Here is a 21,847-nt window from a genome sequence, read left to right as displayed (position 1 = left end):
AATGTGGATTCTTCAGCTCTGATTGTTACTTTTCAACTGTTTCCTTTATAGAGCGATCAATCCAGAAAATTATAGCAATATTAATTGATCATGTAATTAATCGTTGGTTGCAGCCCTTCAAAATTGTTTCATGTTTTTTCAGGGTGGAGGAGGATGAAGAGGAGGAAGAAGAGCACGACCCGTCCCCCTTCCCGAGCCAGGTGATCCTGAGGCGTAAGCCTCCCTCCATCACCAACCGCCTCACCTCCAGGAAGAGCGCCCCGGTGCTCAACCAGATCTTCGAGGAGGAGGGGGAGTCGGACGACGACTTTGACATGGACGAGGGCCTGCCTCCCAAACTCAGCCGCCTCAAGATGAACATGGCCGGGAACGCCGCCAACGTGAGCTCCGGGGCCGCCGCCTCCTCCTCGTCCCCGGGCTCCACGCAGAAGCGCTACCACCGGCGCAAGAGCCAGGGGAGGGGGTCGTCGTGTTCGAGCTCCGAGACGAGCGACGACGACTCGGAGAGCCACCGGAGGCGTCTGGATAAAGACTCGGGCTTCGGTTACGGTTGGAACAGGAGGGACAGCAGCGAGGGCCCGCCCGGCAGCTCGGGAGGCAACGGGGGAGGCAGCGGCTCGGGGCCGAGTAAACCTCCGGGAGAGGGAGGGGGAACCTCTGGTCCAGACAGGGGGAGTCCTCCTGGAGGGGGTGGTAACGGGGGAGGAGGAGGGGGTGGTGGCGGTGGAGGGGGAAGTGGGGGAGGAGGAGGAGGGGGGAGTAAAGGACAAGACAGCCCCTCCAGTTGTTGTAACAACAGTAGCACTACTAACCCGTCCCTCACCTCTCTGTCCCGCTCGTCCCGCACGGCGAGCCGCAGCACTGAGCTGGTGGAGAGCCTGAAGCTGATGAGTCTGTGCCTCAGCTCCCAGCTGCAGCACCACCGCGGGGGGCGGGGGGGACGAGGGAGTGGAGGTGGAGGTGGTGGAGGAGGAGGGGGAGGAGGGGGGAAGTTCATCATAGACCCTCGCAGCCTCTCAGGAGGGAGCGTGAAAGTCCAGGAGAAATCTGCCTGGAGGATGTGCATCGGTTCCAACGGGAGCCTGGACACCATCACCCTCCCCACCACCGCCCTGCCTCGCAGCCACGCCCCGCACCACCACCACAACCACCACCACCACCACCGTAAAACAGCGCCACACGCCCACTCTGGGCCAGGCGTCAGGGACGCTCACAGCAACCTGAGCGCTCTGAAAAACGGCATGCTTCAACTACCTCTGTGTGAGAAGACCATCTCTGTCAACATCCAGCGGGGCGGAGGCTCCAGGGACGGCCTGCTCTGTACCTCGGCTCCGGCCAGCTGCTGCCAGGTCATCTGAAGCTCCTCCCTCCGCCCGCGCTCACCTCTCAGTCCCTCTGCACATCCCATTACTTACTGTGTTCAGCACATAGCTGAGCTCACATCACCTCCCCATCAACACAACCCGCCTTCTGCTGTTGTCTCCACCTCCCTGTCACCGAGGTGCATGTTGGTAACCCTTGTTTTTAACATTTATTAGCGTCTTTAGTACCTTTTTCTTTTTCATCCTGGTTTTATGTCCCCCAACTGGCCTCCAAATTAGTGCAACTATTATTTTTAACAGTATGCTGTTTGTTTTTTTTAGAACAAATTGAAATGAGGAAAGTTTGATAGTAACTGGATATTGGAGGGAAAACATAATAGTAGAAGTACACTTCTTTTATCTGTACTATAAAGGGAACTTTTGTTTTAACGTTATGAGCATAAAGTCAATATTTGGAAGAAAAGGTCAATATTAGGAGTAGCAATTTTAGGAGACAAAAGTCGTAATAATTTAGGAATAAAGTCATAATTTTACAGAACATTTTTAATATTTAGAGACGGTCATAATTTTACAACAAAAAAAGTCTTATTTTGAGGTTAAAGGCCTTTACACACTTAACATCGAACGGCAGCTGGAGAATCGCAGAATGGCACTGAAGGCTTTTCTAGACAAGAGTTTGATTGACAGATGGTTCATCCAATCACCTGACAAGTAGTTTTTTGAAAGTGCCTGGCCTTTTCCAAACAGTTTCCAATGACAGCTTCTCAGACGGTTCTGTGTAACAAACCATCTGGTGGGTCAGGTTACTTGCGCACCGCCACCGTTTTTTTTGTGCGATTAATTCTCTCGTCAATAGATTTTACTTTAACACCCAATGCGAATATTTGGTGCTGAAAAAGGCCACACACTGAGGTCCATTTTCTGAGCTTTTGCACCGCGAATAAAGGCGTCAACCAATCACATCATGTGAAACGGACACATTCAATACGTAAACTAAACAGTACAACAACACAAATGCTCCGTAGTCTGAACCAAGATGCCAAACTTTATTACTCCTTTCACCACTCCTTCCTTTCTTACCTTTCACATTAAAAGCACTAGACATATAATATTCTTCACGCCCCCCCACCCCCACCGGTGTGTAAAGGCCTTAAGTTGTAATGATTTAAGATAAAGTGGTGATTTTCTTGAAAAGTTCTGACTTTATTCCATTAATGAAACTTTTGTTTTCTAATATTTCTCACATTTAAAATTTTCAACTTTATTCTCAAAACACAGCAATGTTCTTTTTACACTTTTATTCTTAAATTTATCATTTTTTTTCTTTTAACAGCAGCCCTAATACTCTGTGGTACTTGTAGTAGTTCAACAGAACTATTAAAATAGTTTCCGTGTTGTACTGTAGCCGGCAGAAACACTGCCCTCCCCCCCCACCTCTCGCTCCCTCTGAATGTTGGCAAGCAGCTGGGTTATAAAGTGGATTACATTTCCATGAATCCACACAGGAAGAGAACAGGTTTTAATTTTGACTCCAGTCTGGACTCCATATTGCACTCAGACAATCTGTTTTATGTTGTTTTTAAAAATGATTTCTACTCGAATGAATTGAGCGTATCTGTTAAAAACCCCTTTACATTCGGGCGGCAGCACACTTTTACTTTGAAAAACCACCAGGTTTCCTCTTTGCTGTCTCTTTTATTAAAGTGTGTGCACTCCTCTGTAGCAAGATAATGCTCATCACCTCAACACGTTTTGGAAATGTTACTGCTGACCATATATTTAAAATGAGGTGTTCTTATTATTTTTTTAATTCATATTTCAGTGTGTTGCTGTAGTAGCTGGTAGAGAACATTAGTGTGTGTCTGGCTCTCACTACCGATATCCCAGTAGTGTGTTCTGATTTGACCTCTGCTGGCTTCTTTCAGTCCCACCTGCACCCACAAGTCACCCAAAGCTTACTGTACATGTGGGTGCAGTGCGTTCACTCCTGTATGGAGTATGTATATACAGTATGTTGAAAAGTAAAGTTTATTTTTAAAACTTGTACATTTGTTTTTTTGGAGCGATCTGCTGTTCGAAAACGTGGACAGAGGCCTGTGTGACGTCTCGTTGGTTAGAATAAGTGTGTGTGTGTGCAGCAGGAGCTCAACTGTGCAGGAGAAAGAGCTCACGACTTCCAGCTTTAATATATACATAGACGCCGCATTGGACGGCGATATGTCAACATTGGGCATCATATTGGACCAGGCAAGACTGGCCTGTAAACAAATACAAGTGAACGGGGGGAGCTGCTGTTTTTCTGGATAAAAAGCACTATTCTACTACATTCCTCAACCGATTTCAACGAATCATTTTATATTACAGGATTTATGATCTACGAGGAGTAGAAAAATAAAGTTTTGTCTCCAGTTAATTAGAATCTGGATATTTAAGCTATAGCTAGAAGCTCAGGAGACGAGTGTACCGGAGGCTGACATGAACTGAATTACTGATTAATAATAAAGAATTATTAAAACTCACGTTTTTCCAAGTATGGCTTTGGTTTATTTTCCTTGTTTAAGGTTAATACTTGTAGAGAGGTCCCTGTATAGTATAATATAATATAATATAATATAATATACAACGAAACGTCTTCCTCCGTTTAGCAATCATGCTCTCAATCTATATGCTACCCCTAACACTGCTACTGCAATTACTATTATGTACTTACTAACAAGAGCAATCAGAATAACAAATAGTAGTACTAAATAAATAATGGTAACAATACATATTAGTATAATAATATTAGTTCTGATCTGAATTTATTGAAATAACGGTGATAATACAGCAATTATAAAAAACAAATTAATTAACGTAATTGTTAACCAAGACATACCATCAGTTTTATTGTTTGCAATATTAGACACATCGTTTTTAATACGTATCGTACATTTCATATTTTAAACACGATATCATGTTAGATATGAACATCAATAAGCTAACCTTAACTTCTATCGATTACAATAACAAACGTTAGCTAGCTCTTATTTGACGTTACGGAAGCAAACGTGTTGTAAAGATGTGAAAAATGCTTAAAGGAAAATTGTGATATGATAGAACTAGTTTTTAATAATGACCTAATAATTGATTGAATCCTATCGAAGGACAGACCGCTGATCCACGAACCGGAAGCAGCGACGTTAACGTATTTAACAGGTTTTTCACCAAAATATTTGTGAAAAGAAGTTAATGGTAACTTAACGTTACTCCTCGTAGATCATAATCGTTTGAATATAAAACGACTCGTTGATAAATGTAGACGTTATGGTGCTTTTTATACAGAAAAACGGCAGCTCTCCCGTTCACTTTGTATTTGTTTACAGGCCAGTCTTGTCCGGTCCAATATGGCGCCCACGTTGACGTACGATCCAGCAGTCGATGCGGCGTCTACGTATATATATCTCTACGGAGCTGACGACCAAGAGACGAACAGATGAAAGACAGGAAATGGGGAAATTCTCTAAGGGCATTGGCAATAAGCTATACGGTGTGTTGCAGCTATCTGTACAGAAACATTTTTATTAGTTTCACTCTTTTTTTATTCCAAACTTGAGCAGCCTCACATTGGACTGAACAGGAAAAAAAAAAAAAAAGGAAAGCTATGTTTGAAATCTTTCTTTCTGTCTTTGGTTGATGTCTGACTTTTCTTTTTAAAAACCAAATGTAAATAGAGTTTGTAAATACGGTGCTCTTTCTCTTTATCTAGAACAGCGGAGTGAACCCTTTGGTGCATAGCTGTACAGTAATCTAGCCTTATGATAAATAGTAATACTGTATGGGTGTCTCAGCTAAAGCCTCTTCATACTGTCAGGTCTGTTCGACTGTCGTCTTACTCGGCTGTATCCAGGTGAATGACGTGCATGTGTTTCAGTGTTTGACATTCAGTGACGCAGAGTGAGAGAGAGTCGGCCACAGAAATGTTACTGGACCAAAAAGCAGCAGAAAAAAAAAAGAGTTGGAACTGACAGAAATATTCAGTGTATTATTCTGTAGTTGATACCTGTCGTCAGAAGTTACATATAGCTATGGTAATATCCAAAAATAAAAATGTGGAATACTGTCTCATACGTCGGCTTTTCTGGGTCTTTCTTCTTGTTCTTCTTTCGTTTCTCAAACTAGAACCAGTGATCCTCTAGTGCTGGAAGTTATTCAACATTACTCAGTGATATTATTCGGGTTGTGCAATTAATCAAATTTCAATTACGTGTGTTATAAATCCAGCGCACCCTTTTCCTTTGCAGCGGTGCGCTTTTCGCTCCGCTCGGCGGGTCGGGGTCAGGCTTCCAAAGTGCACCGGATTGATGCATTTACAAAATGTTCTTTCTAAATGGTATGACGTTTCCAAAGTCAATGACTAATCGTGTTAAATAAAGGGACCCCTTTGACCTCTGACCTCCAGATATGTGAATGAAAATGGGTTCTATGGGTACCCACGAGTCTCCCCTTTACAGACATGCCCACTTTATGATAATCACATGCAGTTTGGGGCAAGTCATAGTCAAGTCAGCACACTGACACACTGACAGATGTTGTTGCCTGTTGGGCTGCAGTTTGCCATGTTATGATTTGAGCATATTTCTTATGCTAAATGCAGTACCTGTGAGGGTTTCTGGACAATATTTATCATTGTTTTGTGTTGATTTCCAATAATAAATATATACATACATTTGCTTAAAGCAGCATATTTGCCCACTCCCATGTTGATAAGAGTATTAAATACTTGACAAATCTCCCTTTAAGGTACATTTTGAACAGAAAAAAAGATCCGTAGTCAGAGTCTGGAGGCTGTGATCCAGGTCATTGAAGGTGTTGAAAAGCAGTCAGTGGTGATCAACGTGTTACATGACACTGAGGAGGTTTTACTCTCTATGCTTGGCTCTCTCAGCTCTCAGCCTCTCTGCTCAAATAACCCAGAGGCTTCCAGACCAGATGGCACAATCCCAGTTTATTCAGAGTTGATCTTTCTATGAACTTCATTTCCTCACAAACACCGTGGAGCTTAAACCAGGAACTAAGAGTGGTGAGTTCCTGGTTCACATTGTAGAGCATGTTCATTCATAATTTCCTTCTTTATAAGGTTTAAATCTACTTTATTGTCCACAACCGTTTTAATACATTAATAATGTAAATACCAGAGCTTAGAAAAACAAATACTCAGATAGGCATTGCAGTTCAAGGCACCAGGGATGTAACAAGAGTGGATGGTTTAACTTCAAGTCATATTCATCGACACTGGAAGTAACAGACTGATATTATTACTAACTGATAATACCCTGGTCACATCACAAGCCAGCATAAGACAGCCCAACGAAAACCAACATTTGTCATGATCTCTTGTCTATGGAAGCAAAAACGAAAGCCATATTATTTAAATCTGAGCAACTGAATACCTGATTGTGGGATTTAATCACTGCCGAATACTTAAAGGTCCCATATCGTGAAAATGGGTTCAAAGCGATCACAAAAAGTGCATTATTCATGGCTGCAGTGCTTTAAACAAATCACTGCACAGCCTTCTAAAAGAGAGAGAGGTCGCTGACACGTTGATGGATTTTATTTTTGGAGACGTTTGTGTGTACAGCACATTTTACACCGCAGCAAAAAAAGTATTCATGAAATTTTTCGACATACTATACTATGTCTTTTTTTAATGAAGTTTTTCAATATAGAATACTATGACTTCTTTTTTCATTACATTTTTTCGACATATGACTTTTTTTTATGACAGTTTTCTACATACTATACTATGACTGTTTTAATGAAGTTTTTCGACATACAATACTATGACTTTTTTTCATGACATTTTTTCAAAAAGAAACTACTCCAGTTTATTTGGCCAGATACCTCCTTGTGATAGATATCTGGTTGGAATACTGGAGGTCGGGCTTTGATTCTTATGTGGTAAAGTCAGTTTTGAGTACTAACTTCTAATGACGAAGTCAAATATACGAAGAGAACTGTCCCAAGTGCGTGTGGCATTGGTGGCTTGGTTGCTAAATTTTGGCTTCGGCAGAGCAGGGTTCGATCCCCACCCTCACATCGATGCCCGGTGCCCGACAGTGGAGTGAGATGGAGCTTCTCCTCAGGTTTTTGGAGAGATAGAATTTTGGGGGTTATGCAACAAAACCAGAGATTGTAAGACATTTTACTGAATAAAAATGGCAGGGTTTTGGCAACCCTAACCCTTAACCTGGGGAAACCCTAACCGGTCATTCATGGTACCGGTTTACGGCATGATTCAAGATCGCTCAGCTTGTATCATGCCTCTCCACTCAAGTAACCCAGAGGCTTCCAGACCAGATTGCACACTCCCGGTTTATTCAGAGTGGATCTTTCTATGAACTTCATTTCCTCAGAAACACCGTGGAGCTTTAACCAGCAACTCAGAGTGGTGAGTTCCTGGTTCACATTGTAAAGCATGTTTCAGGCCTCCGGCGCTGATATTTAATAACAGGACAAACACACACCAGCAGGTACAGCTGGACACACATTTCATTTCCTTCTTTATAAGGTTTGAATCTACTTTATTGTCCACAACCGTTTTAATACATTGGTATTGTAAATACCAGAGCATAAAAAAACAAATACTCAGATAGGCATTGCAGTTCAAGGCACCAGGGGTGTAACAAGAGTGGATGGTTTAACTTCAAGTCATATTCATCAACACTGGAAATAACAGACTGATATTATTACTAACGGATAATACCCCGGTCACATCACATGCACGTCACAACATAAGACAGCCCAACGAAAACCAACATTTGTCATGATCTCTTGTCTATGGAAGCAAAAAAGAAAGCCATATTATTTAAATCTGATAAGCAACTGAATACCTGATTTAATCACTACCGAATACTTAAAGGTCCCATATCGTGAAAATAAGTTTAGATTGTGTTTTGTGTTTGTTATAAACTTTGGTGTGTAAAATAAAAGTTGTGAAAATGTGAGGTCGCTTACTACTTTATTTTTTCGATATGCAATAGCACTTTTTTGTGTATTTATTAATTTTTGGGGGGTCTTAAAAACAATGTACATAGTTGTATAACATAACAAAAGAGGTGGCCGGTTCACGGCATGATACAAGAACTGAGGAGATTTACATTTTTTTAATTAAATGTTTATATCCAAAAATGAACAACAAAGTTTGACCAACATGATTATAGCTTTTTTTATTTCTATTGCACAATTGAATTTTTCTTTCTGAAATTCAGACTACATAAATGCATATAGATGGTTTTCAAAGTAAAATGTTGTGTTTAACATTTCAATACCATTAACGTATTTAGTAGTGATTACATTCCACAATTAGGTATTTGGTTGCTTATTAAGATTGAAACCTTTATGGCCACTATTTGCTTTCATACTGTGGAGTGCAGAACTCAGTGTGAGTATTGGTGTCCAATTACAAGCAGCTTTTATAGTGAAAAACAGTCAGCATAAGTGAGTCAGTCATTTAAGCCGGCAGGCTATTAGATGGAGCCTTTGGTTTACTGTGTTTACGCCATCACCCTGTAGTCTTAGAACTCTTTAGTAATCATAATTGTAGGTAATCCCAAACAGTACTGATAAAACTCAACCCAAAGAACAGAAAATAACAGACAACCTTTCATCAACAGTCATGGATATAAAATCTATTATTTGCTACAGTATATATATAGTACGTCATAATACAGCATTCTCCCGTGATTTCAACACCTGTGTATCCCCCCCCCATATATCTCATGTGTAAACCACCCCAACATAAAACCTCATTACAGTACATCTCATTTAGCGAGTAACCGAAACACATCAGGTACACATCTCTGTATCTAGAACGGTTAACCTCTGTCTGCAGCCCAGTCAGTCATGCTGTGAAGATATTGCAGGTAAGCAGCAAACCCTTGGTGGTTTGGTCTTAATACATACATGTCAGTCTTAATACATACATGTCAATGTGTGATCTGTTAAAGCTGTGTGAAGCAGCGGCTGCCGGCTGCCGGCTGCCGGCTGCCGGCGGTTCGTCACCGTCTGTAGGTCGTCCTCTCCTCCTCACAGGATGCTCTTAGTGAGCTCCGAGGCTTCGAGCATTTTCTGAAACACAGCAACCAACAGGTTCATGTGGATTTCTTTCGCTACAGCAAGGTGCAGTTTGTGTGTGTAATGTATTTAAAGGAGTTGGCCGACATCCTGCTTTGTTACAGTAGCTGTGCATTTTGTATTGGAATAAGAAGCAGAAAGCCACCAGGGATGATGTGCAGGTCGCCGAGGGTCTGCGTGTCCTCGTACTATTTACAGGACATCTTCACCGGCGTGGCTGTTTGTCTCATTGGTCACCGTAATGGATTATTCACGTTTATTACAATTTGAATCTTTAGTTTTGGCCCTCATTTGTACCATTAATGATAACACTGCATCCAGTTAACTGTTTAGATTCTCACGGAGGTTGGAAACAGACTTAATTTGGAGAAAACAAAGGTCAACAGTAAAACTGTTGCATTGTAAACATCCATCAGAATACTCTTTACTTTCTCTCTGCAATGACTTTCATGAGAACAATGGAGGGTATGTAGCTAGAGTGAAGATACTGGTATCATATGAAACTAGATAGCCTAAGGAATCCGTTGGTACCAACCATGTCATACTAGCTTGTCGTGAAGTCGGCTAAATAACGCTCCAAACTTGTGGTAAACTTTGGCGAGGAAAAACTGTCATGGCCATTATCAAAGAGGTCCCTTGACCTCTGACCTCCAGATATGTGAATGAAAATGGGTTCTATGGGTACCCACCAGTCTCCCCTTTACAGACATGCCCACTTTATGATAATCACATGCAGTTTGGGGCAAGTCATAGTCAAGTCAGCACACTGACACACTGACAGCTGTTGTTACCTGTTGGGCTGCAGTTTGCCATGTTATGATTTGATCATATTTTTAATGCTAAATGCAGTACCTGTGAGGGTTTCTGGACAATATTTATCATTGTTTTGTGTTGTTAATTGATTTCCAATAATAAATATATACATACATTTGCATAAAGCAGCATATTTGAGTATTAAATACTTGACAAATCTCCCTTTAAGGTACATTTTGAACAGAAAAATGTGCGATTAATTTGCGATTAATCATAATTAACTATGGACGATCATGCGTTTTCCTTGTTCATTTCTCAAAGGTTGTGCACAGTCTAGCCTGAGGATACTGCAGAGGTCATGTGAACCTCTTCACTGTCTGTTGTGTTACCTGTTTCCTAAGTCACCCAGAGGTATAAGGTCTGTTTCTGTTTCCCACAATGACATTAAGTTCTGAGCAGTGTTTTTTAAAATAGCATTACATGTGAGTGTAAGGCTGCAGGTCTGGACAGTCTCTGGCAGATGGAGTGTGTCAGGGACTAAGGACAAGCTCTGTTGATCATACAGAGTCATACAGGTATTGTTTTGTAGCGCTCTGCTGACAGCACACAACTCAGCGAGGGTCATCAGGAGCAGGAGAGCAGAACTGGAGTTACTCTGTAAGCAAAAACCTGATCCTGGAACACAGATCTGATCTTTTCACAGCTGTCCAAACACCACTGGGGGTTTTTCCACAAGGTTACACGGGAGCGGAAAAGAGCAGGTCTGTGTGTAAAACTAAAGATGGAAATGGACATGTACTGTACAGACAGTTGGCAACACTTCCCGGTTCGCTCTTTGATAACTCACAGTCCCTATTCCCTTGATGCTGATCTTGGCAGAGCTACTCTTTAATCAATTAATTCCTTCATGCTTCTGGCAAGACGCAAAGCAGCCAAGTTTCTGTCCACAGGCTGGTCCTGAGGCAGCCGTTCAGCTTATAGAGCTGATTCTGCAGTAGGGTTAAACACAAAGTGACTTCCCCAGAAACATTAAGCGCTGATTAATGAACCTGCAGCAGGCAGAATGTTTTTGGCATCATTGCGCAAAAATTCCATAATAACCTTTCAGCATATTGTAATTCAAGTGTTCTGAGAAAAAACTAGACCACCTCCTCATGGCTCCGTTTTCAAGCTTTAAAAAAATCTAGCCCGTGACGGGAGACTTTGGCCAATCACAGGTCATTTCAGAGAGAGAGAGCGTTCCTATTGGCTGTTCATTCAACGGACGCAGCTGTCAATCACTCATGAACTCTGATCAAATGGTCAAACTAGGCAGCGCTGATCAAATATGAATCAATATTCTGTTACTGTAATGTCTATTTCTCTCCTCAAATGTTTTCAGAAACATCTTGTAGTGTACTGTTTAGCTGCAAAATGAGATAGTTTGCTCCAGCTGGTGGGTGGTGCTTGGTATTTCCTCAACTGATCTCAACATGGCTTTCTCATTTTACAGCTAAACAGTACACTACAAGATGTTGAGGCGAGAAATAGGCATTACAGTAACAGAATATTGATTAATATTTGATCAGTTCCAGCCTTGTTAACAAGGGGCCATGATACAGGTGGGATCATTTCCATCTCACCGCAAAAACCTGTAGCGTTCTCCTGTTCAGTGGTAGCTTTCAATAACCTCACAGCTCAACCCCGTTCACCCTGTTGTGTTTGGAGCCAGAGCCACTCAGCATGGCCAGCTAATTGTTCTGATATGTCAGTGTTGATCAGAGGGGAGTGGAAGCAGCCTTATTTCATCTCTCTCCCTCTCTCTCTCTCTCACACACACACACACACACACACACACACACTAACACACACACAGAGAGTGCTATTCTGCATACACATAGAAACTCATACATCTACTGCAGGTCTGGTTTGATTCAACCCTCTGGGGTGTGGGTGCTACTCACTGGGATTACAGCACTCTGGATCAGGATTAATGTGTGTGTGTGTTAAATCTATTCACCGATTACTTGTCATAATCTGTGATAGTCAAGATATCTGTGTGCGCACACGTCAGGTACTATGGAGGACGGAACCTGCCACAATAAAACAATTTTTTTTTTAAAATGACTCGATAAATAAATAAATATGTCATTAAATGTAGCAAAAATAATATTAAAAGTAAATTTAGCCATTAATTAATTGATAAAATGTGACATAAATTGATATTTCTGTTTTAATTTGCTTCTTTATTTATTTATGAATTATTATTTATATTTGTATTAATTACCTTTAATTATTATTATTTAATTAAAAAGAAATGTGTAAAGAAATGTATAAAGAAAAGAATACAGAAATAAATAAGTCTTGGAAATAAATAAGGGGTGAAATGCAAAGGGAAAATTCTGCAAAGATAAATAAATAAATAATTAAATGCCTAAATACATAAATAATTACACACATTTAAAAATAAAAAAAAATAAGTGCAAAAATAAGTGCAAAAATGAATAAATAAATAAATGCAAAAATAAATAAATAAATACATTTAAAAAAGAATATATATAAATAAATAATTAAAAGGGAAAATTAAACAGAAGCGTAAATAAATAAGTGAATTTATACAAAGATAAATAAATAAAGAAGCAAATTAAAACAGAAATATCAATTTATGTCACATTTTGTCGAACCCACGATATTTTCTAGTAAGCTCGCCCGAACCCGACCGACCCTCGGGTTCTGGGTCGACCCGCGAGTCACTAGTGGTAGTATTGTTCAAATACATTTTTGTTATATTTGTTGAAATTCTCATTACATCCCGACAGCAATCATCAAATCAAATGCTCTGACAAAAACAAAAACAAAAATCTGGTATCTTTGTCTGTCTCAGGACTGTAATAGGCTCGTCCAATCATTTCACTCGGCAACAACAAGCTGTGGCCGTGCTCGGCTCGGGATTGGCTAGGGCGAGAGTATGGGCGGGACCTCGATACAGCGGCTCCACTCCAAAATCACTACTGCACAGACTCCAAATGCGCAAGATGTCAGCTCCCATACCCAATAAGATAATTTGACTTCATTCTATCTCGTCCATCTACAATATATACACCGTCTATGGTTTGGACGTTATGGTTTTGTTTTCAGGACGTACTATGGGCATCTTTTCATATGTATTCACTGGGATGACTCTCAGCTGTACCTACTGTTTCTCTGTCTAATGAAGTCAGGGTTAAGGTATGAAGAGTTCATTCTGCTGTGATTGATCTGCTCAGATGGCGGCGCAGAGGAAGGTGACTTTTAGCTGGAGAAGTGCAGCCAAGAAAGTCACTTGTCCGTCTGATCAAGTGTCTCCTGTGGGAATTTGAGATCTCGCTCACCACTTTATGTTACATACCCTCCCGTGACTGTCGCCTGGGTGCACGGAGTCAATGAGCAGTTCAGTAATATCATAGCCTGCAGTAGGAGCTGTCGGCAACATTTTCCCAGCAACTACTGAACTGTTGAAGTTACTGTGCTCAAATTGGCATTTTTTTTTCTGCATTTAAAAAACATCTAATCGAAAAAACATCTAAGTAAATTGGAAGCTGTGATGATGTTATGGTGAAAAGAATATTAGTTTTACTTTATAGTTTTTAGTTCATTTCTATCGTATTTAGACTCAGAATTCATTCAGATTAAGGCGTTATGATTCTGAAGTCAAACACGTGTTGGTTCAACCCCTTCTCAAACTCATCAAATACAGACCCTTTAGCATCTGTATGAGACACACCAGGCTTTCAACTAAGTCAAATGTAAACCCATCCACGTCATTATTAGACGGTCAGAGCAACGGACGTAGTATAAAGAGCGAGAAAGTCAGCGTAGGGAGGTTGTCGGGGTGGATGGTTGGGTCAAACAAACACAAGACACCGCTGTTTGTGTCCCGTGTGAAACCAAGTCAACGTCGACCTATTTTACCTTAGTTTTGTTCCGTAACTTACGTATCTAACCAACGCCACATATGCAAGTTACATAACAAGCATACTTATTTTATGTAACGAACGTTCTTAATTTAACCCAAACCACGATCTTTTACGTCGTCTAACCAGGAACTTTTTGTTGCCTAACCAAACCTAACCAAGTAAACCTAAAAACTAAGTAAAAGCTACGTTGGAAGTTTATTTTGAAAAGACACTATGCATGTAACGAGACATAGAAACGGATACGCCGTCCCCGACACATCCAAAACTGACGCTAGCGCGTAGGACCACTGAACAAGCGTCAGTATTTGATGAGTTGGGAGTGAGAATGTGTCGGTTTCTGTACACGACTCTCGCTACAGGTCTGGACCACTCAGAAGTTTTTGTTCGTAACTAATGTCCGGTTCAGACTACACGATATCAGCCCGATTATAGCCTGGCACGACCGTCGTAGGGTGTCGACTCCGATCGGAAACGATAAATGAGTGTCGTGCGACAATCGATCGTTTTATCTCGTGTAGTGTGTCATAGTACACGGCAACCGACGCCCATCTGGGACGCCTCATGACGTCCCGACAGAAAGTCTAGCATGTTTGATTTTTTTTTTCCACGACGTGTTCCATCACAGCTTTGAATTTGACCGGCTTAGCACAGATGCACACATCTGTAAACAGAAGCACATGGCTACTTATTATGCAGAATGATGTCATCGGACCTTCAACTGCTGCCGGACCTCGCAGTAGGATATTCAATCTAAGTTGTGTCGGAGTAAAAAACACCACCGCCGTTGCGTCTGTGCGTATGGAGCATCCCTGTGATCTCAGTTCATCACACCTGCTGCATTACGTGTGCACCAACACTGGCTGAACTAGTTTGAACGCCACAAAAAGTAAATGACATAATCAAAACAGCCCAAAAACAAAACTGTCAAATGTTTCTGCAACAACTGTGTTACTTTGGCTTCTTCTAACCGAGCAGTCTGATTGTTCTCCAACCATCTGAACTGTATGTCTGTCTACTTCAGTCAATTTATTGTAATGCTCTGCGTCATGTCGCGGTCTAACTGCCTTCATTTTGCTCAGTCTGAATGCTTTTCTGTCCGTCTGCCTTCTGAGGCCGAGGTCAACAAGGTTCATCAACAAGGTAGAAAAAGAAGGAAAACGCTGACGCACCAGGACAAACGTTTAATCTTGAGTAAGTTATAAAGTAGATGTGAGAAGGGTAAGTATTATGTCATGCTCACTGTTAAATCAACTAGTTTTTAATCTTGGTTATGACTGAGGAAAAGGTGATGCTGCTAAATATCCCAACTTCCATGTTATATCACAGATTCACAAACAAACCACTGGAGTTAGGATATTAGAGGAGTAGTTAACAATATGAATGACTAATATCATCCAAGTCCTCAACAGTAAGAACACAAAACCCTACAAACCAGTATCACCCAAAGTCACATAGCCAGAGCTACTCACCCTCCATGGGACGGTCTCTGCAGAACCAAGAGACCAGAGAACAACACTGATCAAACCAAACATCACTGGCTGATATAACACAAAACTAAAGAATACACCCGGCCATGGCAAGCATGTCATCATGACTGCAGCCTGTGCACGACCAGAATTAAATCACTGTATGCAAGCTGCAGTTTTATACCACGACGTATACTAACGTAAAATATTTTGCACTTGGTGGCTTACATTGCAGCAATTTTTTTTCTCGTAAATTTGAGACTTTATAATATCAGAAAATATTAAAGATTTTTTTCTTGTAAATTTGTGAGTTTTTTCTCGTACATTTACCATTTTAATGTCAGAGAATATCAGAGCTTTTTTCTCATAAATTCTCATGTTTTTCTCGGAATATTACCCCTCTGCCTCAGCTCCATAATAGTTATTATTATTGTTTTGTTTTTTTACTTACAATGGCCCTTATATTCCGTCATATTTTTATTCTACAGAATAACATTTCTCATTACCTGTAACCATGTGAACCCACGACCCTTCAGTGGTAAGGATTGCAGAAATCACCTAATTTCTGTGTGTAATCTTTATTAAAAGCACCAAATCATGTAAATTGGGGATGGGAAAACTGTACGTACAGAGACCAACCTGTAATATGGCTCCATATTGTGCGGCAGCAGAAGTCTGACAAAGCTCATCAGCGAAGCACTCAGCCCTGTCAGTCCACATCAAACAAATGGCTGCGGTGCGGAGCAAGCTAATGCTTTACTGTGGAGCCATATCAATACTATTAACATAGGGCACACCATTTGTCTTCGGCAAAGTGCTCGGGGACGGGCATCAAGAGCTCATTCTTAATGCTGAATGGGAAGCTATGGACGAGCATGTTGTAATGGACGTATACATAATACCTCCACTGGTAGCTGGACTACGGAGTTAATACAGCCTTAGCAGGGCCACCACGTGTGTGTGTGTCCTAATGTATGTTTGAATAAATCACTATATGATAAATACCTAATGAATAACATTCACTTGGGCTGGACAATATATTCTATTAACATTAACATTGCAATAAATGCATATGTGATATTTATATCTGCACTAAATAAACCCCTTTCACAGCGGTTAATGGAGTGTGCTACACTGTAGGTCACACATGGAGACCTTGGTTAACAGTTTTTGTATAGTTTAAATATCCACCATGTAAGATTATGATGTTTACCATTTTCTTGTTATTGTGCTAGATTACACATTTTATTATTTACGACAGTATATAGAGCCGCAAGGCAGTATTAGTGCGCATGGTAGAGGGAGGATTTTGGAAAATGCTGTGAAGTCTGCGTAGGTGTGGATCGCAACAAGTTTTTGACCGTGTTATACACCGTGTTATACACCGTGTTATATGCTGTGATAGCGTATTAAAGCGCACAGTGAAAGTGTGGTAACGTTTAACGTATGGAACATCAAGTCGGATGTAACTTTGGTGGAAATCACCTGCCGTAACGCTGTGATTGCTTCTCAAATAAACCCTCGTTCAAGTTTTTCTCTGCCTCCCGTGAGCGCATTGTGTCTTCATAAAAAGGATTGAAATTAAGTGGAACACGTGTCAGAACTGAGATACCTTGCAGACTAAGTGGCCCAGGAACTTGGAGCATGGTAAAACGGCCAGTACAGGTCGCTAGCCAATCACAACGGACTTATGCTCACACACCCATTTATTTGCTGACTTTAACTGTGCTTGTTCCTATACCAACACCTGTATCGGAAATGTCTCTGATACAGTCTAAAATGCATTTATCAGCTCATTTACGCTACACAGGAACAACAATAACACGCGTCAGCCGCTGCCCGATCTGTACAGTACATCCTGCCCGATCGGTACTGTGTATGTCCAACTCTCAATAGAGATTAGAAATAAGCGAGATGGCTCACTTGTTAGCTATACTTCCATCATCGGCTCTGGAAATCACTATGATGATGGAAGTAGCTAACAAGTGAGCCATCTCGACCCAACACGGCTTAGTCTGAGACACGGATCAAGGTTAATTACTGTTACAACACTGATCATTTTAATAAGATATAAGCTAACAGACAACAATTAAAAAGAGACAAAGGCTTGAATGTACATAAACACTTTTCAATCCTGTTGTGTTACATATAATAATAATAATAATAATAATTATAATAATAATAAGTGATCTCTTGCCTTCTCTAACACAACCCAGCAAAAAAATGTGTAAATCAAAATCAAAAGAACTTAAATTTCTACTCATAAAATACATAAATTCAAGAACTTTCATTGACCCATGTTTAATTATGTCATTTTCCAAAAACTTTTAAGTCCTTGATTTCTTCCCCTCAAATTCACAAACTCTCAAGGATTTCAAGGACCTGTGAAAACCATGACATGCCCAAGGCTCGTTGTTTTATTGTCAGCACCACAATTTACCCTTTTAAGCCCTCCCTTTTTGATTTAATGTACCAGGGAGTCATGATGTGAGACAGAGATTTATTTTAAATGGATCACTTTAAAAAATATAATAGAATCTGGTTTCCCCTCATTGCTTATGAGAATTGATCCTTTCCAGCATCGTGATTGCTAATTGTAATGCTAATTCATAAGTAGACATTCTGACCTTTTTCCTTTTTAAATGTTGATTGTGAGTGTTTGATGTATATTTTTCTTTTATTGTATTGTTGGTTTCATTTAATTAGATTTATTTTAGTACACTATATTGGGTACACACTCCCATACCAACCTAGTTGTGATATAAAGGGTCCAGTGAATTACGACAAACCCGTTCTGTCAACCTCTGAACCCCACAACCCGCCAGCGGGTTTGAAAGGCATGTTTTCTTTTTTTTCATCGCCAAAATTAAACCATTTATTATAGCCAGAAACTGTAAAAATGATAACTAATTGTAATAACTATACAACAAATTATCGTTGAATTTTCAAATATCCAATGGTCCTCGGACGAATCATGTGTGACGAATACTTCCATCAGAAAAAACAACCAAATAAAATAGTTTCAACAAAATCACTTTGACACCAGATCCTGTAAAAAACATTAAATTCTGCGATCCTCAGCGCTACTAGGAAGACATGAATGACTCGGCTGAAACCAACAGTCATGTGACAAAAATTCAGTGAAACTTCAACTGAACTGCTGTTTACACAGAGCAGAGAGGAGAGGACAAGAGAGGTTGTAAAAATGTAAATAGTTCAATATGTATAGCACATAGAACCCCCATTTCCCCCCAATATTGGTAAAAATGTTGTATATATAGATTCCATTTTTTCCAATTGTCGTTAAATAAATTATCAAAGAAATTCAACTTGCTTTTTCTCTCCTTTTTTTTTTTTTTTTTTTAAGATCTATGGCATTATAACAATTATACTGCACAAAAGACATTGCTGAATTATCTCTACTTCTAGCAATGATTATGCTGTTTAGAGGTGCAGGACTTAAAAAACAAAATGTGACAGGAACAAAAAAAATGCCCTGAAACTGCAAAAATAAAATATATGAATGGACTTTGTTATTCTAAACATGGCAAGTCTACACTTGTCTAATTGTTTCTGTTGTTGAGTGACTTTATGTTGAAGCTGGCCTTCGTCCATACACAGACTATGTTGTCAAGTTTTACCTTTTTCTTGAGGGCCTCCAGCGATTCAAACTCCAGGCGGGACAGATTGATCTGGATGTGTTTGGGAACATCTGGGATGAGGAAGGTCAGGATGAACTTGACGGCCAGCAGCCCATGCTGAAATCACAGAATAACACGTCAAGGGGATTAAAATAATTCAGACTCCTTTGTCTGCAGCTGTTATTTGCATCCTTTCTTTTAATGCAGTAAGGAGAACATGCTTTGAAAGATCGATATAGCTTGATTATGTTTTTATGGGATACTGAGCTGTAAAATTAGAGAGGACAGAAGAAGGGAAGAGGAACGTTAGGGTGAGACAGTCAGTTTGTGTACAAATGTCCTTGAAGCAGAAGACAAAAAGCAGTCTGGTTGACTGTCAGTGTTGTCTCTGTACTCCAAAGTGCAGATTCAATATGTGGTCAATGTCAGTGATTGTCTGCTGATGTCTGTGGCTCGTAGACGCTTGGTATCCATTATTCCCTACAGATGCTCTGTGCCTGAACTGCAGCCATCTTCCCTTCGTGCTTGTTTGGGGGGCTTTTTGTTTTCAGTCTGGTCTTCAACAAGTAAAACACATCATCATTAGCTTGCTGGACTGTCCTAGAATTGGGGAGCAATTTATAAAAAGGGTCATGACTCTTACACTGTGCACCCAATATCTACTTGGACACCCTCACGGTTGTATGCCTTTGACCTTTGACCACTAAATTCTAATCAGTTTATCCTTAAGTCCAAATGGACTTTTGTGCCAAATTTGAAGAAACTCCTTCGAGGCGTTCCTGAGATATCACATTTACAAGAGGTGTCTGTGGCTCAGAGGTAAAGCAGGTCGTCCACCAATCGGAGATCGGCGGTTCAATCCCCGGCTCCTCAGGTCACAAAGGTCACGAAGGCTGTGTGTGAATGAGTATTTAGATTAGATCCTGATGGACCTTGCATGGCAGCCTCAGCCATCAGTGTGTGAATGCTGTCATGGTGGTCGGAAGACTAGAAAAGCGCTATATAAATGCCACTTAAAGTCCATTTAGGCATAAATGTCCCTTAAACATTATAGTCACTGTTTAATTTCAAGATACTACAGAGCCAACACAATGACAAACACTTCACTGTCCTGTTGCAAACAGTGCAAATGACCAAAATACCACAATAAACCATCCGACAGTATGTATTCCATTGCACCCTGGTGTTTCTACACTCTATGGTTTACTCATATACAGAAAAGTACATGTAGTGCATGAGGGCACACGTGAAGCCTGCTTAACATACAGTATGAGCTATTACCCAGAATATTGTGTGCTTATAAATGTCTTCTCTTCTTTACGCATGTTCTTCTCAGATCTCAGCTTCCCTGGTTATCAGACACAGGTGACCGACACGCATCTGAATCAGCAGCATGTGTGCTTTCCCATGAAGTTGACACGACACATTCACTTCCATTAATGCTGAGCAAACACAGTTCTCAACTGCCATCACACACACACGCACACACACGTGTGAACCCACACAAACACACTTAAAAGGCCGTTCTGCACACACACACACACACGCACCTGTGCCAGTCCATCTGGAGGACTGCCAACCGCCATCAGCTCCTTTGATTCAGTACCCTTTTCCTCATCATAGTAATGGACTCATATATGCTACAGTAGACAGAGAGCAGCTAGGAGGGCACACTGCTTCACAGAAATGGGTTTGTGGCTAATACAACTACGTGATTTGGCATAAGACGAATGATTATAAGCCACTAGTGGTAATATGTGCATTAGGGCTGGGATGATTCACCTATCTACCGAGTCGATATGTATTAGGATTTTTAAGTATTGCTATTCGATATTACGATTTATTGGGATTTCTGTTAACACTAGACCATGGGGAAAAAGTTGAATCATACACTACTAGGGACTTTTAATTTGGAAAATATCTAAATTAATACAGTACAAATGTTTGATTTTCATTACGTATGTAGTCAGAGATGTCCTGAAGTCAAATATATCAGTCATTGTCAGGAATTATTATTTTTTTTTTTTTTTTCAGCAACCCAAAAATCAAAGAATAAAGACATTTCCCTCACAAATTAGTGGTATTTTCTTTTTAAATTATAAGGGATATGTAATGTTTTACACTTCTGGTGAATATAATCCAATCAATCTTATTTCCGTATATGTATTTTTATGTATACGGTTCCATTTGTTAACACCTTATTTTGAAAACCGGACGTAGTCGCACGTACTATATACACTTCCTCTAACTTCTCCAAGGTCGTCTCTAGCTCTTCCGTCAGCTCCGTTCTCTTTATACATCCATGGTCAGCTCCATCGGGGCCGTTTGAATGCATTTAACATAAATGTCAGTATCTGGGTGCTCTACAGTTGTAGTGTCGGCCCATTTGACCACGGAGATGAGAGTGACGGCCGGCTTGAACGCACGTTACCGCAATACGATAACGTTTCCTGTCCATGACAGAGTTAGCAGACCGTGATGTCTAGCTCTGCTTTTCCTGCAATGTGCGAAACCCAAAGTGTTTCCATACTTTACTGGATGTGTAGTGTTTACCACTTTGGATTTAAAATGGGAGGGTGCAGGTCGGATCCACGCAGACCCTTCGCCGTTCTATA

The 21,847-nt window shown here is 40.6% G+C and overlaps 2 protein-coding genes across 3 annotated transcripts in view; one reads left to right on the top strand and one right to left on the bottom strand.

Moving 5' to 3' along the window:
* The window catches only part of snrka (SNF related kinase a), a 46,063-nt gene extending 40,635 nt beyond the window's left edge, over window positions 1-5,428 (top strand). Inside the window, exon 8 of the mRNA XM_074654460.1 lies at window positions 143-5,428. Within this exon, the coding sequence (XP_074510561.1) occupies window positions 143-1,358 (1,216 nt within the window). The 3' untranslated portion in view covers window positions 1,359-5,428. The remainder of the gene's footprint in view (window positions 1-142) is intronic.
* Window positions 5,429-7,851: 2,423 nt separating this feature from the next.
* The window catches only part of ano10a (anoctamin 10a), a 37,420-nt gene continuing 23,424 nt past the window's right edge, over window positions 7,852-21,847 (bottom strand). For both annotated transcript variants that reach the window (XM_074654475.1, XM_074654476.1), the window contains 2 exons: window positions 19,233-19,349; window positions 7,852-9,431 (listed from right to left, as the gene is read on the bottom strand). In XM_074654475.1, coding sequence (XP_074510576.1) covers window positions 9,390-9,431; window positions 19,233-19,349 — 159 coding nt within the window. In that variant the 3' untranslated portion in view covers window positions 7,852-9,389. The remainder of the gene's footprint in view (window positions 9,432-19,232; window positions 19,350-21,847) is intronic.

Source organism: Sebastes fasciatus, chromosome 12 (assembly GCF_043250625.1).
Source record: "Sebastes fasciatus isolate fSebFas1 chromosome 12, fSebFas1.pri, whole genome shotgun sequence".
NCBI lineage: Eukaryota > Metazoa > Chordata > Actinopteri > Perciformes > Sebastidae > Sebastes > Sebastes fasciatus.
This window is presented reverse-complemented; position numbering and strand designations above follow the sequence as displayed.